This window comes from Ranitomeya variabilis, chromosome 8 (assembly GCF_051348905.1).
Source record: "Ranitomeya variabilis isolate aRanVar5 chromosome 8, aRanVar5.hap1, whole genome shotgun sequence".
In the NCBI taxonomy this organism is placed as follows: Eukaryota; Metazoa; Chordata; class Amphibia; order Anura; family Dendrobatidae; genus Ranitomeya; species Ranitomeya variabilis.
The window spans coordinates 185,205,785-185,221,696 of record NC_135239.1 but is presented as its reverse complement, the minus strand read 5'-3'; the positions used below and the strand labels follow the sequence as shown (position 1 = coordinate 185,221,696).

The 15,912-nt window shown below is 47.3% G+C and overlaps 1 protein-coding gene across 22 annotated transcripts in view; it reads right to left on the bottom strand.

The window, feature by feature from the left end:
• The window catches only part of CACNA1D (calcium voltage-gated channel subunit alpha1 D), a 293,921-nt gene extending 285,829 nt beyond the window's left edge, over positions 1–8,092 (bottom strand). For 19 of the 22 annotated variants that reach the window (XM_077278290.1, XM_077278291.1, XM_077278292.1 and 16 more), the window contains exon 1: positions 7,838–8,092. In XM_077278290.1, coding sequence (XP_077134405.1) covers positions 7,838–7,865 — 28 coding nt within the window. In that variant the 5' untranslated portion in view covers positions 7,866–8,092. The remainder of the gene's footprint in view (positions 1–7,837) is intronic. The other 3 variants (XM_077278302.1, XM_077278306.1, XM_077278303.1) reach the window with 1 other exon arrangement.
• Between the last annotated feature and the right edge of the window lie 7,820 nt (positions 8,093–15,912).

The window sequence follows — 15,912 nt, the reverse complement described above, 5'->3', positions numbered from 1 at the left end:
TAAATGGCCACATCGTGATATGACGTTAGAGGAGGACCTCATTTTCCCCCCTATTAAAAATCAACTGAGGAGCATCGATTTATTCAGACCGATCGTCTCCTGAAGACCAGGGCTGTGGAGTCGGTAAGCCAAACCTCCGACTCTGACTCCTCAATTTCCATGACACCGACTCCATCAAAATGGGCTCCAATTCCGACTCCACAGCCCTGCTTAAAACCAGCCGCACTAGTCACATTATCTGGCATTCATTTTGTTGTTCTGCTCTGATGAAGAAGAAAGATCTGATTCTACCCTAGGTATGTGACTTGAACTCTATGTCACCTTTTTATACTGATGCTTCACAAGTGACAAAAGAAAGTAACGGGACGGTGGGCAAGATAATGGAGTTTGGCTTTGTACATTTCCATTGACAAATACTCTACATCCCACTGACTTTTTTGGGGAGAAGAATTTTTGGAGGCTGAAAATCAGATCTATGGATTTGAAGTTGCAGGAACAGAAACTTCTATAAGCCCCCCACCTATTCAGATGTATGGGAAAGTTGCATGTGAACCAATATAATGCAATCAATTCCTGAATCACTGGACTGACGATGGTTTAATATCACAACATAATAACGTTATGGATTATTGCACGCCAAGTCTTCCACGATGTACAAACTGCTCGCTGTCACCATCAATCATCCTGTTTATGGGGTAATTTAGGAGCCATTCACATATACATACATTGTCTCCGATTGTCTACTGCTTCTAATTCAATCTCTTACGTCTCGGCAGCGTCACCTGTTCCGTATGACCTCCAAACAAGAAAACATATACCATGTAATGATATTATGTCTGCACCTCCCCCACTGCATGGACGGAATAGGTTGTATATCTCTTAATCCGTCCATACAAACAAAAGCAGCAACCACATCATGATAACCTATGTGACATTATGTCGGGAGCCCCGGACACTACAGAACCAATCTGATACTGTGCCAACAAGGAAGAATCAATAGTATACACCCGCATAATTACTAACAGGAGGCGGACAGGATCAGGATATTACAGATCTATCTCGGGTCTAATATTATATAATATTCATATATTTTATCTAGATTTTATATTTACTTTAAATACATACAGGTGCTTCTCACAAAATTAGAATATCATCAAAAAGTTAATTTATTTCAGTTCTTCAATACAAAAAGTGAAACTCATATTATATAGAGTCATCACAAACAGAGTGATCTATCTCAAGTGTTTATTTCTGTTAATGTTTATGATTATGGCTTACAGCCAATAAAAACTCACAATCTATGAAAAAAAAAAGCTGAAGTTGAAAAGATGATGGCTTCTACAAATGGTTAATGATCCTTAACACACGTCAAAATCCACAATAGACGACCTCAAAATGAGCAAGCCAAAGGTTTTACAACGGCCCTCACAGTCCCCTGATCTGAGCATCATTGAAAATCATCTGTGGCTAGACCTCAATATAGCAGAGGATGCAAGACGACCCAGGAATCTCACAGAACTGAAAGAATTTACCAAGGAATAATGGATGAAAATCCCTCCAACAAGAAGTGAAAGACTCTTGTCTGGCTACAAAAAGCGTTTAAAAGTTGTGATACTTGCAAAAGAGGGTACTAGGTACTAACGATGAAGGGCGCCCTAACTTTTGCATCAGCCCAATTTCTTTTTAGCAATTTGTTAAATGTAAAAGATGAAAATACATTTTTGGGGGGCCTAAAATACAAAAGAAATGTGTCATCTATAACTTTAGCCCTTTCAGAGATCATGTCATCTTCAACTTGCTTGTCTGTTCACAATAACAGTAATTTCGACCAGGGGCGCCCAAACTTTTACATGCCACTGTATATATTTATCTAGATATCCTTGATAAAGGTAAGATGGGCCGAAACTTTATAAATTAATTCTGCTATACTTAAATTCATATTCACAAAATTTTCTTGACTCTGTGCCGAAGGTTCTTTTTCTATTGGAATTAAACTATTTTCTGTCTGAGCACGATATAAAAATTATAAGGAATCTTTTTTTATATTTATTTTGTAAATATTTTAGATTTGATATATTTTAGATTTTATATTTCTTGTATACATTTTATGTTTTATGCAAAATCATTTATTTATTTTACATGTATTTTAGATATATTTTGGCTGTTTTCTGCATATACTTTAGATTTGACGTAACGTGAAGTCAGTGTATAGGCCTCATGTGATGAATAGAATACGTGAAGCCATAATCCACTATACATAATCCATTAACCCTTCAATATAATCAGGGAATGCTTCACGAGCATAAGAATAGAGATTTGTGTGTCGCGGGGCTAGAGCTCCATAACAGAGAGCTGCTGCAATTAACGTGATGAGTTTGACAGATAATCTACAGACAATACCCAAAGTGACGGACCAGAAACACATCAGGGTTAATTCCTTGTTAGAAAAAAAAAACCAACACAATGGCATTTCTCGGTGGATAGACCAAGGCAGAATTTATATTCTATGTTCCTATACATCCATGACTGCACCAGGAACCAGGTAGTAAGGAAAACATCACTGGAATCAGGTTCTCTGCCCTTACGTCATGCTGCTCTCAGATTACCTAGCAAAAAAACTGCTGACAGATTCCCTTTTTATTGATTTTTTTACTTTAAAACTGCAAGGAGCAGTTTAGACATGGGCATCATTATTAACCTTTTACCGCCTTGGTACAACAACACCCCGGTGGCAGATTAGAGGCAGAAAACACGGTGACACTTTAATGACAAAGCACCATGGATTAGTCCAGCCTTGTCTTATTCTGTGTTGTGGCCAAGGTCACCATGTTGCCTCTTCCTAATGCTGCAGGCTGCTGCTACATCAGATCATACTGCAGGTGGATGGGGTTGCATTGTGAAAAGCAAGGTACCGCACAGCCGCAGCAAGCAAGTTACAAAAACTAACTAACTTGTTCTAACTTTTTGTAGTTTACTTTCTGGGTGGCAATACAACCCCATTCCCTTGCAATACCCTTCGATGTAGCAGCAGCAGCATATAGCGATCACTGCTCATCAGATCATACTGCAGGTGAATGGGGTTGCATTGTGAAAACCATGGTTCCGCACAGCCGCAGTAAGCAAGTTATAAATAAATCCAACTTGTTCTAACTTTTTGCAGTTTACTTTCTGGGTGGCAATACAACCCCATTCCATTTCAATACCGTGCAATGTAGCAACAGCATACAGCGATCACAGCTCAGGTGATCTGCGTAGTGGTCAATATCACCCTATAGCCCCAGCCTTAAAAAGTTTTACAAAATTCTATAGTGTTCTTACTAGTTGGGGGTCCGGTTCCTGAGATCAGTCATAACTTTGCGATGAAGTGCATGAACCGTGCACACAAAACAGTGTATGGGCTCGATAGAAAGTCTATAGGTTCACAGAGCGGTGAATGGATGCATAGAATTACAGTACTACTGAACTCGTACACCGATGTGAGTGCGGCGCTCATCCAAAAGCTGTGCACTTCAGAGCGATATTTTGGCAGATCTGTAGAACTGATTTTCCCCGTAACACAATGATATAATAATTTACCAATAATGAGAGTCAATATTTGGCACAATCATTACCTATAGGGTCAGCTCTGATCAATGAACTCTGATTTATGGACTGCAGAATTGATTGGACATTCTCCATCGTTTGTCCTGGTCAGTAAATCTTACTGACATGGTGTTTAGGGAGCAATCAGCCATGACTTTCACATCAGGTGTGATGTAGGACAACGATGGGAACATTCCTATAAAATATTGGTACATGTGACCTATGAGAAGGACACAATAATAGGAAGGGAACTTTACATCTATGGGCAGCTAATGGCCAAGGACGTAGTGAGCTCCTGTGATTGCCCCAGACTGGAAGCCTCAGGATGTCTGCTGGTGGCCGGCAGTGAGTTGGGCTTCAGGATGACAATTGATGGTGTCCATTTCTGGACTATGGAGATGGGTCGGCATTGCAGATAAGTTCAGGGATGAGAGCACGGTATCAGGCATTGGGTTCAGATGAGAAAGAACTTTGTATCCAATTTGTGGGTCTTAGGTGGGGTGCCAGAGGTGAAGGACAGACTTTTGGTCTTCTGGGTGAGAAGTACTAGAGGCACAGATGAGTGAGGACTACAGGGTTCTTGTCTTGGGGTGAGAGTATTGAGTAAGTTGAAGTATGGGGTTTCCGGTCTTCTGGATCAGATATGGGGTCAATGTCAGGACTTCGGGGTGCAGTATTGGGGGTCCTGATCTTGTGGATCAGGTCTAGTATCTTTAGGTGCAGTAAGAGATTTCTGGTTTAGAGTTGGTCTGTTTGGGGTCAGGGTCATCAGGCTGTTCGCTTTGGGTCTTGAGGTACAGTATGGGGATTCTGTACGTGGGATCTGAGCATGGGGTTGGGTTCACAATCTTGGGGAGCAGGATGAGCTTGAGGTGTGGTTATGAGATCACGTACAGGATTTGGAGGCACACTATGGGCTTTCTGATCTTGTGGATGAGGCATGGGGACAGGTGCAACGTCCTGAGGTGCCATATGGGGTTTCTTGTTTTTCGGATAAGGTATGAGGTAAAATTCAGCATGCTGGGGAGCAGTAGAGGGGGTTGTTATTTGGGACAGATACAGAGTCAGGTACAAGGTTTTGGGGTGCAGTATGGAGGTTCTGCTGGATCTGGTGTAGTAGATAAGATCTGCAGTCAGGTGCAGAGTTTTGCATGCAACTGGGGGGGTTTGATCTTTTGGGACAGTTTTTAGGTCAGGTTCAATGACTTGGGGTCAGTTTTAGTATGTTGGGGTGCAGTATGAGATTTCTGGTCTTGTGGATCAAGTTTGGGGTCAGGTTGTGTTTGTTGGAGGTGCGGTATGGGTGTTCTGGTCTTATATGACAAGTGTGTTAGGCACAGGTCGGTGGGTGCAGTATGGGGGGGATCTGGTCCTGTAGGGCAGGTGTGGGGTCAGGCACAGGTCGGTGGGTGCAGTATGGTGGGGATCTGGTCCTGTAGGGCAGGTGTAGGGTCAGGCACAGGTCGGTGGGTGCAGTATGGGGGGATCTGGTCCTGTAGGGCAGGTGTAGGGTCAGGCACAGGTCGGTGGGTGCAGTATGGGGGGATCTGGTCCTGTAGGGCAGGTGTGGGGTCAGGCACAGGTCGGTGGGTGCAGTATGGTGGGGATCTGGTCCTGTAGGGCAGGTGTAGGGTCAGGCACAGGTCGGTGGGTGCAGTATGGGGGGATCTGGTCCTGTAGGGCAGGTGTAGGGTCAGGCACAGGTCGGTGAGTGCAGTATGGGGGGGATCTGGTCCTGTAGGGCAGTTGTAGGGTCAGGCACAGGTCGGTGGGTGCAGTATGGGAGGATCTGGTCCTGTAGGGCAAGTGTGGGGACAGGCACAGGCCGGCAGTTGCTGTATAGGGTGTTCTGGTAATGTAGGGCAAGTTCGGGGTCAGGCATAGGTCGGTGTGTGCAGTATGGGTGGGGCGGTTGGTCCTATAGGACAAGTTCAAGGTCATGCACAGGTCGGTAAAAGCAGTATGAGGGGCCCTGGTCCTGTAGGGCAAGGTCAGTGGGTGCAATATGGGGGGAGTCCTGGCTTTGTAGGGCAGGTGTGAGATCATGCACAGGTCGGTGGGTGCTGTATGGAGGACTCCGGTCCAGTAGGGCAGGTGTGGGGTCAGGCACAGGTCGGTGGGAGCAGTATGGGGGGCTCTGGTCCTGTGGGGCAGGTGTGGGGTCAGGCACAGGTCAGTGAGTGCAGTATGGGGGGCTCTGGTCCTACAGGGCAGGTGTGGGGTCAGGCACAGGTCGGTGGGTGAAGTATGGGGGGCTCTGGTCCTGTAGGGCAGGTGTTGGGATCAGGCACAGGTCGGTGGGGGCAGTATGGGGGGCTCTGGTCCTGTGGGGCAGGTGTGGGGTCAGGCACAGGTCGGTGGGTGCAGTATGGGGGGCTCTGGTCCTGTGGGGCAGGTGTGGGGTCAGGCACAGGTCGGTGGGTGCTGTATGGGGGGCTCTGGTCCTGTAGGGCAGGTGTGGGGTCAGGCAGAGGTCGGTGGGTGCAGTATCAGGTGCTCTGGTCCTACAGGGCAGGTGTGGGGTCAGGCACAGGTCAGGGGGTGCAGTATGGGGGGATCTGGTCCTGTAGGGCAGGTGTGGGGTCAGGCACAGGTCAGGGGGTGCAGTATGGGGGGATCTGGTCCTGTAGGGCAGGTGTGGGGTCAGGCACAGGTCGGGGGTGCAGTATGGGGGGCTCTGGTCCTGTAGGGCAGGTGTGGGGTCAGGCACAGGTCGGTGGGTGCAGTATGGGGGGCTCTGGTCCTGTAGGGCAGGTGTGGGGTCAGGCACAGGTCGGGGGGTGCAGTATGGGGGATCTGGTCCTGTAGGGCAGGTGTGGGGTCAGGCAGAGGTTGGTGGGTGCAGTATCGGGGGCTCTGGTCCTGTAGGGCAGGTGTGGGGTCAGGCACAGGTTGGGGGGTGCAGTATGGGGGGCTCTGGTCCTGTGGGGCAGGTGTGGGGTCAGGCACAGGATGGGGGTGCAGTATGGGGGGCTCTGGTCCTGTGGGGCAGGTGTGGGATCAGGCACAGGTCGGTGGGTGCAGTATGGGGGGCTCTGGTCCTGTAGGGCAGGTGTGGGGTCAGGCACAGGATGGGGGTGCAGTATGGGGGGCTCTGGTCCTGTGGGGCAGGTGTGGGGTCAGGCACAGGTCGGTGGGTGCAGTATGGGGGGATCTGGTCCTGTGGGGCAGGTGTGGGGTCAGGCACAGGATGGGGGTGCAGTATGGGGGGCTCTGGTCCTGTGGGGCAGGTGTGGGGTCAGGCACAGGTCGGTGGGTGAAGTATGGGGGGCTCTGGTCCTGTGGGGCAGGTGTGGGATCAAGCACAGGTCGGTGGGTGCAGTATGGGGGGCTCTGGTCCTGTAGGGCAGGTGTGGGGTCAGGCACAGGATGGGGGTGCAGTATGGGGGGCTCTGGTCCTGTGGGGCAGTTGTGGGGTCAGGCACAGGTCGGTGGGTGCAGTATGGGGGGATCTGGTCCTGTGGGGCAGGTGTGGGGTCAGGCACAGGATGGGGGTGCAGTATGGGGGGCTCTGGTCCTGTGGGGCAGGTGTGGGGTCAGGCACAGGTCGGTGGGTGAAGTATGGGGGGCTCTGGTCCTGTGGGGCAGGTATGGGGTCAGGCAGAGGTTGGTGGGTGCAGTATGGGGGGCTCTGGTCCAGTAGGGCAGGTGTGGGGTCAGGCACAGGTCGGTGGGTGCAGTATGGGGGGCCCTGGTCCTGTAGGGCAGGTGTGGGGTCAGGCACAGGATGGGGGTGCAATATGGGGGGCTCTGGTCCTGTGGGGCATGTGTGGGGTCAGGCACAGGTCGGTGGGTGCAGTATGGGGGGCCCTGGTCCTGTGGGGCAGGTGTGGGGTCAGGCACAGGTCGGTGGGTGCAGTATGGGGGGCCCTGGTCCTGTGGGGCAGGTATGGGGTCAGGCAGAGGTTGGTGGGTGCAGTATGGGGGGCTCTGGTCCAGTAGGGCAGGTGTGGGGTCAGGCACAGGTCGGTGGGTGCAGTATGGGGGGCCCTGGTCCTGTAGGGCAGGTGTGGGGTCAGGCAGAGGTCGGTGGGTGCAGTATCGGGGGCTCTGGTCCTGTGGGGTCAGGCATAGGTCGGGGGGCAGCAGGTGCACTGCCAGGTCCCCGTGTTCTGACTCCTGACAGGACGGATGATGGGGGTGATGATGAAGGTCTGTGCTCGGGGTCCATGGAGGACAATGACCGGGCAGTGACATGGGGGTGTCGGGATGTCAGTGACAGCTGATCACACAGCCCCGTCCTCCATCGTCCTACCTCCAGCGAGCTCCCCCGGCTCGTCCATCCTTCAGAGAAAGCCGAGATCCCGCACCGAGCCGCGTACACTCTCCGGTCCGGCCCCCTCCTACCCGCCCCCCATCTCACTGATGAGGCACCGGGCGATCCCTGGCAGCTCCGGCCGGCATCTCCTCACATCCGGGCGACCGTGGTTCTCATGGCAACCGCTCCTGGCTCCTGTCTCTGCTTACTGGTGCAGAATGGGTTAACGTGCCCTGTGGGGAAGGGGCGGAGCTGGGATTAACTCCCTGCGCTCCGAGTCACGTGATCAGCAAAATAACCTTCTCTTCTGAGGGCGGGGCCGTGTATTTTTTTTTATATCCAGAAGCCGATTGGATGACGGGAGCACACTCCTCGCTTCTGATTGGCTGAGAGCTAGAGATGCTGCTAATGTCAGCACAGAAGGATGGAGAGCGGTCAGTCCCTGCCGCGGGAGCGGGGAGAGCGGTCACATGGTCGCTGTACACACAGGGGAGGACAGTGTGCGGCTTCTGCATGTGTACAGCATACATATATACACCGTGGACACGGCTGCCGGCCCGTATCACTCACTAGACGCCATAGTGAACGTCTGAAGCTGTGAGCTGATGATAACAGGTCCAGAAAGCGGATCAGGACAGCGGACGTCTCCTAGTGCTCTGTTCCTCATTACTCCTCCTGGAAATATGGCACAGACCTACCATTCCTCTTGTCAGGACCCCCCAACAGCCTGACAGTGCACCCCTCCCCCAATGTACAAATTGGGATTAAGTGTCATTGTCTCTGATTGCACCTCTTTAACCCCTTGCTGGCCACAATTTCTGAGATCTCTTTCCTTTACGGTAGCACTTTAGATTAATATCTGCAATGCCATGCGCCATGTTTTTTTTATTACCATTTTGCCATCAGTATAACATTCTGATCTGTTTTTATTTCATTTTTTTTTGGGGGGGGGGGGGGTGTCGGTGAATTGTCCAGCAAACAGTAATTTTCCCATTTTTACTTTTCTTTTTAAAGTTTTGTTGTTCACCGTATGGGCGAAGTATTCCAATAATTTATTAGTTTGGACAGCAACCAAAATCTGGTATTTTTTTATTTTAATAATATTATGTTATCAATTTTTTTTCTATATTTTTCTATTTTTTTTTTTTTTTATACATTTATTTCTTTTAGTCCTTTTAGGAGACTTGAACTTGATGTTTCTTATACAATACTATGCAATATCTTAAAGGGAACCTATCATGTGAAATAACGCCATTAGCCTGCAGGTGTGGGGTTAATCTGCAGGTTAATAGCATTGTGAACTGCCTGGCACTGAGAGCCCCACTGCCAGGAGGAAATTCACTTTATTCCTCCCTGTAGAGTTCCAGTCATGGTAGTGGCTTCTGCATTGTTTCAGCCAGCGCCCTCTATGTAACCGCGCCCCTGGCACTGACTGACAGCCCACCCTAATGCTGAGTCTGCTGTCAGTCGGAGCCGTCAGCTATGATGATCAGCGTTGTCATCGGTATCCGGCGCCTGTAAACACCGGTCACTTTGCTGCTATTCACAGTCACCGGAGACAGATTAGAGGAACCTGGACTACATCGGACCCAGGTGGGAACATTTTGGGTAATTGGTGAACGAGGGGACTGTCTCCTTTTCTGGACTACATCAGATTCGGTGGATTACACTGGGGAACACAATTTTTTAAGAGTTAGGTCAGACAACTGTTCTTAATTAATTTTTGGATGCTGAATCCAGAAATGATCTCAGTTTTTCTCTATCACGTCAAGTTTTTGAACTATAGGATTTTTGTCTTCTCAAAAATATGTAAACTACTGTACCTAAAAAGTGTTTTGTTTTTTTTTAAATAGTACAAATATGAACAAAAAATGAAATATATAAGAACTAGGCATGACAAATATGTTTTTTAACACTATCATGTTTTTTTTTACAAAGGATATATATATATATATATATATATACTGTATATATATATATATATATATATATATATATCCCCTTAGTGACAGAGCCAATTTGGTACTTAATGACCGAGCCAATTTTTACAATTCTGACCAGTGTCACTTTATGAGGTTATAACTCTGGAACGCTTTATCGGATCCCGCTGATTCTGAGATTGTTTTTTCGTGACATGTTGTACTTCAAGTTAGTGGTAACATTTCTTCGATATTACTTGCGATTATTTATGAAAAAAATGGAAATATGGCGAAAATTTTTAAAATTTTGCAATTTTCAAACTTTGTATTTTTATGCCCTTAAATCAGAGAGATATGTCACAAAAAATAGTTAATAAATAACATTTCTCACATGTCTACTTTACATCAGCACAATTTTGGAAACAATTTTTTTTTTTGTTAGGGAGTTATAAGGGTTAAAAGTTGACCAGCAATTTCTCATTTTTACAACACCATGTTTTTTTTAGGGACCACATCACCTTTGAAGTGATTTTGAGGGGTCTATATGATAGAAAATAACCAAGTGTGACACCATTCTAAAAACTGCACCCCTCAAGCTGCTCAAAACCACATTCAAGAAGTTTATTAACCCTTTACGTACTTCACAGGAACTAAAACAATGTGGAAGAAAAAAATTAACATTTTACTTTTTTTTGCAAACATTTTACTTCAGAACCATTTTTTTTAATTTTCACAAGTGTAAAAACAGAAATTTAACCACAAATTTTGTTGTGCAATTTTTCCTGAGTACGCCGATACCCCATATGTGGAGGTAAACCACTGTTTGGGCGCACCGCAGAGCTTGGAAGTGAAGGAGCACCGTTTGACTGTTTCAATGCAGAATTGGCTGGAATTGAGATCGGACGCCATGTCGCGTTTGGAGAGCCCCTAATGTGCCTAAACAGTGGAAACCCCCCACAAGTGACACCATTTTGGAAACTAGACCCCCCAAGGAACTTATCTAGATGTGTGGTGAGCACTTTGAACCCCCAAGTGCTTCACAGAAGTTTATAACGTAGAGCCGTGAAAATAAAAAATCGCATTTGTTTTCACAAAAATGATTTTTTCGCCCACAAATTCTTATTTTCACAAGGGTAACAGGAGAAATTAGACCACAAAAGTTGTTGTGCAATTTCTCCTGAGTACGTCGATACCCCATATGTGGAGGTAAACCACTGTTTGGGCGCACCGCAGAGCTTGGAAGTGAAGGAGCACCGTTTGACTTTTTCAATGCAGAATTGGCTGGAATTGAGATCGGATGCCATGTCGCGTTTGGAGAGTCCCTGATGTGCCTAAACAGTGGAAACCCCCCACAAGTGATACCATTTTGGAAACTAGACCCCCCAAGGAACTTATCTAGATGTGTGGTGAGCACTTTGAACCCCCAAGTGCTTCACAGAAGTTTATAACGTAGAGCCGTGAAAATAAAAAATCTCATTTTTTCTACAAAAATGATCTTTTTGCCCCCAAATTTTTATTTTCACAAGGGTAACGGGAGAAATTAGACCACAAAAGTTGTTGTGCAATTTCTCCTGAGTACGTCGATACCCCATATATGGGGGTAAACCACTGTTTGGGCGCACCGCAGAGCTTGGACGTGAAGGAGCACCGTTTGACTTTTTCAATGCAGAATTGGCTGGAATTGAGATCGGATGCCATGTCGCGTTTGGAGAGTCCCTGATGTGCCTAAACAGTGGAAACCCCCCACAAGTGATACCATTTTGGAAACTAGACCCCCCAAGGAACTTATCTAGATGTGTGGTGAGCACTTTGAACCCCCAAGTGCTTCACAGAAGTTTATAACGTAGAGCCGTGAAAATAAAAAATCTCATTTTTTCTACAAAAATGATCTTTTTGCCCCCAAATTTTTATTTTCACAAGGGTAACAGGAGAAATTAGACCACAAAAGTTGTTTTGCAATTTCTCCTGAGTACGTCGATACCCCATATATGGGGGTAAACCACTGTTTGGGCGCACCGCAGAGCTTGGAAGAGAAGGAGTGTCGTTTTACTTTTTCAATGTAGAATTGGCTGGAATTGAGATCGGACGCCATGTCACGTTTGGAGAGCCGCTGATGTGCCTAAACAGTAGAGACCCCCCACATATGACACCATTTTGGAAACTAGACCCCTTAAGGAACTTATCTAGATGTGTGGTGAGCACTTTAAACCCCCAGGTGCTTCACAGAAGTTTATAACGTAGAGCCGTGAAAATAAAAAAATCGCATTTTTTCTACAAAAATGATCTTTTTGCCTCCAAATTTTTATTTTACCAAGGGTAACAGGAGAAAATGGACCCCAAAAGCTGTTGTACAATTTGTCTTGAGTACGCCGACACCCCATATGTGGGGGTAAACCACTGTTTGGGCGCATGGCTGAGCTCGGAAGCAAAGGAGCGCCATTTGACTTTTCAATGCAAAATTGACTGGAATTGAGATCGGACGCCATGTCGCGTTTGGAGAGCCCCTGATGTGCCTAAACAGCAGAAACCCCCCAAAAGTGACCCCATTTTGGAAACTAGACCCCCCATGGAACTTATCTAGATGTTTAGTGAGAACTTTGAATGCCAAAGTGCATCACAGAAGTTTATAATGCAGAGTCGTGAAAATAAAAAATATATATTTTTTAACAATAAAGATTTTTTAGCCCCCAAGTTTTTATTTTCACAAGGGTAACAAGAGAAATTGGACCCCAACAGTTGTTGTCCAATTTGTCCTGAGTATGCTGGTACCCCATATGTGGGGGTAAACCACTGTTTGGGCGCATGGCAGAGCTCGGAAGGGAAGGAGTGCCATTTTGGAATGCAGACTTTGATAGAATTGTCTGCGGGCGTTATGTTGCCTTTGCAGACCCCTAATGTACCTAAACAGTAGAAACCCCCAACAAGTGACCCCATTTTGGAAAATAGACCCCCCAAGGAACTTATCTAGATATGTGGTGAGAACTTTGAATGCCCAAGTGCTTCACAGAAGTTTATAATGCAGAGTAGTGAAAATAAAAAATATTTTTTTTCCCACAAAAAAGATTTTTTTAGCCCCCAAATTTTTATTTTCACAAGGGTAACAAGAGAAATTGGACCCCAAAAGTTGTTGTCCAATTTGTCCTGAGTATGCTGGTACCCCATATGTGGGGGTAAACCACTGTTTGGGCGCACGGCAGAGCTCGGAAGGGAAGGAGCGCCATTTTGCAATGCAGACTTTGATAGAATTGTCTGCGGGCGTTATGTTGCGTTTGCAGACCCCTAATGTACCTAAACAGTAGAAACCCCCACAAGTGACCAAATTTTGGAAACTAGACCCCCTAAGGAACTTATCTAGATATGTGGTGAGAACTTTGAAAGCTCAAGTGCTTCACAGAAATTTATAATGCAGAGTAGTGAAAATAAAAAAATATATTTTTTTCCAACAAAAAAGATTTTTAGCCCCCAAGTTTTTATTTTCACAAGGGTAACAGGAGAAATTGGACCCCAAAAGTTGTTGTCCAATTTATCCCGAGTACGCTGATGCCCCATATGTGGGGGTAAACCACTGTTTGGGCGCACGGCAGAGCTCAGAAGGGAGGGAGTACCATTTGACTTTTTTAGCGCAAAATTGGCTGTCGTGTTTGGAGACCCCCTGATGTACCTAAACATTTCCGCGGATGCGTGGCCGTAACTCTGCCCCCTCCTCCCCAGGACATAGACTGGGCAGCGGATGCGTTGAAAAACTGCATCCGCTGCCCACGTTGTGCACAATTTTCACAACGTGCGTCGGTACATCGGGCCGACGCATTGCGACCGCCCCGTACCGACGCAAGTGTGAAAGAAGCCTTAGGCTACTTTCAGACATAGCGCATTTTTGAGCGCTATTTTGCGGGCGCTTTTCAAAAATGCGCAATGTCATTTTCGTCTGCCGGCAAAGTGAATGAGAAATTCACTTTGCCGTTCAGACACACCGCAAAAAAACGCGGCGCTTTTGTCTGCAAACACGCCGGCGTAAAAAGAATTGACATGTCAATTCTTTACGCAGCGGCGTGTCTGCGTATCCCCCTAGGGCCCCATATTACCTTCCACACACAGCACCTTTGTCCTGGGTGTCGGCGTCTTTGTACGGAGGGGTTGACACCCAGGACCGGACGTGACGTCGGACAGGAAGAGGGAAGCCCCCGCCCCCCAGTGAAGCAGCATGGAGTCCTTCTGTGTGTGTGTGTGTGCGTGTGTGTGCGTGTGTGTGCGTGTGTGTGTCCCCATGCGACGCTAGTGCCACCATTGTGCTAAGTCGCCGTATGGGACTACTACTCCCATCCGGTATTAGGATGGGAGAGTTGTCCCTGTGTCCGGCGACTTAGCACAATTGTAAAGTTACACAAAACACCTACACACAATACACATACATGACACACAGTACATACAACATATAACACAGAGTATATACTCACCAACAGCACACTTGTAGGCGAAGCCCTCGATCCTCCAGGAAAAAATCCAAAAATAATAAACCAAATTCATACTCCCTGTCCGCAGAATCCATAAAACGAGTGTCCCACGCCGATCGGCTGCTCTCCGGCGATACACTGCCAGGAGCGAAGCTCCTAGCAGTGTATCGCGTACTGTTCCGGAGTTCAATGACTCCGGCGTCTCGGTTAACAGCAGTACAGCTGCGTTGAACTTTCCCACGCAGCACTGCCGTTAAGCGAGAGTGCCGGGGTCAATGACCGCCGGTAAACTCGCTCGCGCATGCGCAGTGACACACCGACAGGAACTATGGCTCCTGTCAGTGTGTTGCTGCAGCCGTGGAGAGCTGACATATCTCTGGATGTGTCTGTTCTCCATGGAAAATCTTGATACGTGGCACTTAAATATGTGGCAATTAAATACGTGACACGTGGCACTTATACGTGATACGTGTCACTTAAATACGTGGCACTGAAATACGTGATACGTGGCACTTTGATACGTGGCACGTGTCTCTTAAATACGTGGCACGTGGCACTGAAAGATGTGGCACGTGGCACTTTGATACGTGGCACGTGGCACTTTGATACGTGGCACGTGGCACTGAAATATGTGGCACGTGGCACTTTGATACGTGGCACGTGGCACTTTGATACGTGGCACGTGGCACTTTGATACGTGGCACGTGGCACTTTGATACGTGGCACGTGGCACTTTGATACGTGGCACGTGGCACTTTGATACGTGGCACTGAAATATGTGGCACGTGGCACTTTGATACGTGGCACGTGTCACTTAAATACGTGGCACTGAAATATGTGGCACGTGGCACTTTGATACGTGGCACGTGTCTCTTAAATACGTGGCACGTGGCACTGAAAGATGTGGCACGTGTGTCATGATCTCTGCAAGCAGAGATCATAGCAAGCCTATAGAGGGACAAGCTCTCGGAAGATGGAACTATACTGACCATGAACTAAGCCTGCCGCGCAACTAGAAATAGCCAGGTAGCATTTCCTATTTATTGCTAGATGCCCAGCTCTGGCCTAAGACCTAAATAGCTAGCAGAGGGAAATATAAGACCTGGCTCACCTCTAGAGAAATATTTCAAAAGCAGACAGTAGCCCCCCACATATAATGACGGTGAGTTCAGATGAAACACAAACGCAGCAGGAAAATAGTCTTAGCAAATTTGAGGTCCGCTTACTAGATAGCAGAAGACAGATAGTATACTTTCATGGTCAGCAGAAAAACACTAACAAAACACCATCCAGAGATTACCTTAAACTCTGGCATTAACTCATAACACCAGAGTAGCAATCCCTGATCAACGAGAGCTTTCCAGACACAGTAACAAAACTTCAGCTGTGAACTGGAACAAATAGGCAAACGAAACATGGACAAAAGTCCAACTTATCTAGTAGTTGTCAGAAGCAGGAACAAGCACTGAGAGGCATCAGATAACATTGTTGACCGGCAAGAAACCACCAGAGAAATGAGCTTAAATAGCGACACCCACTACTGATGGAACCAGGTGAAACAGGAAAGAGGATGACAAGTCCAATTCCACAAGCGGCCACCGGGGGAGCCCAGAATCCAAATTCACAACAGTACCCCCCCCTCAAGGAGGGGGCACCGAACCCTCACCAGATCCACCAGGGCGACCAGGATGAGCCCTATGGA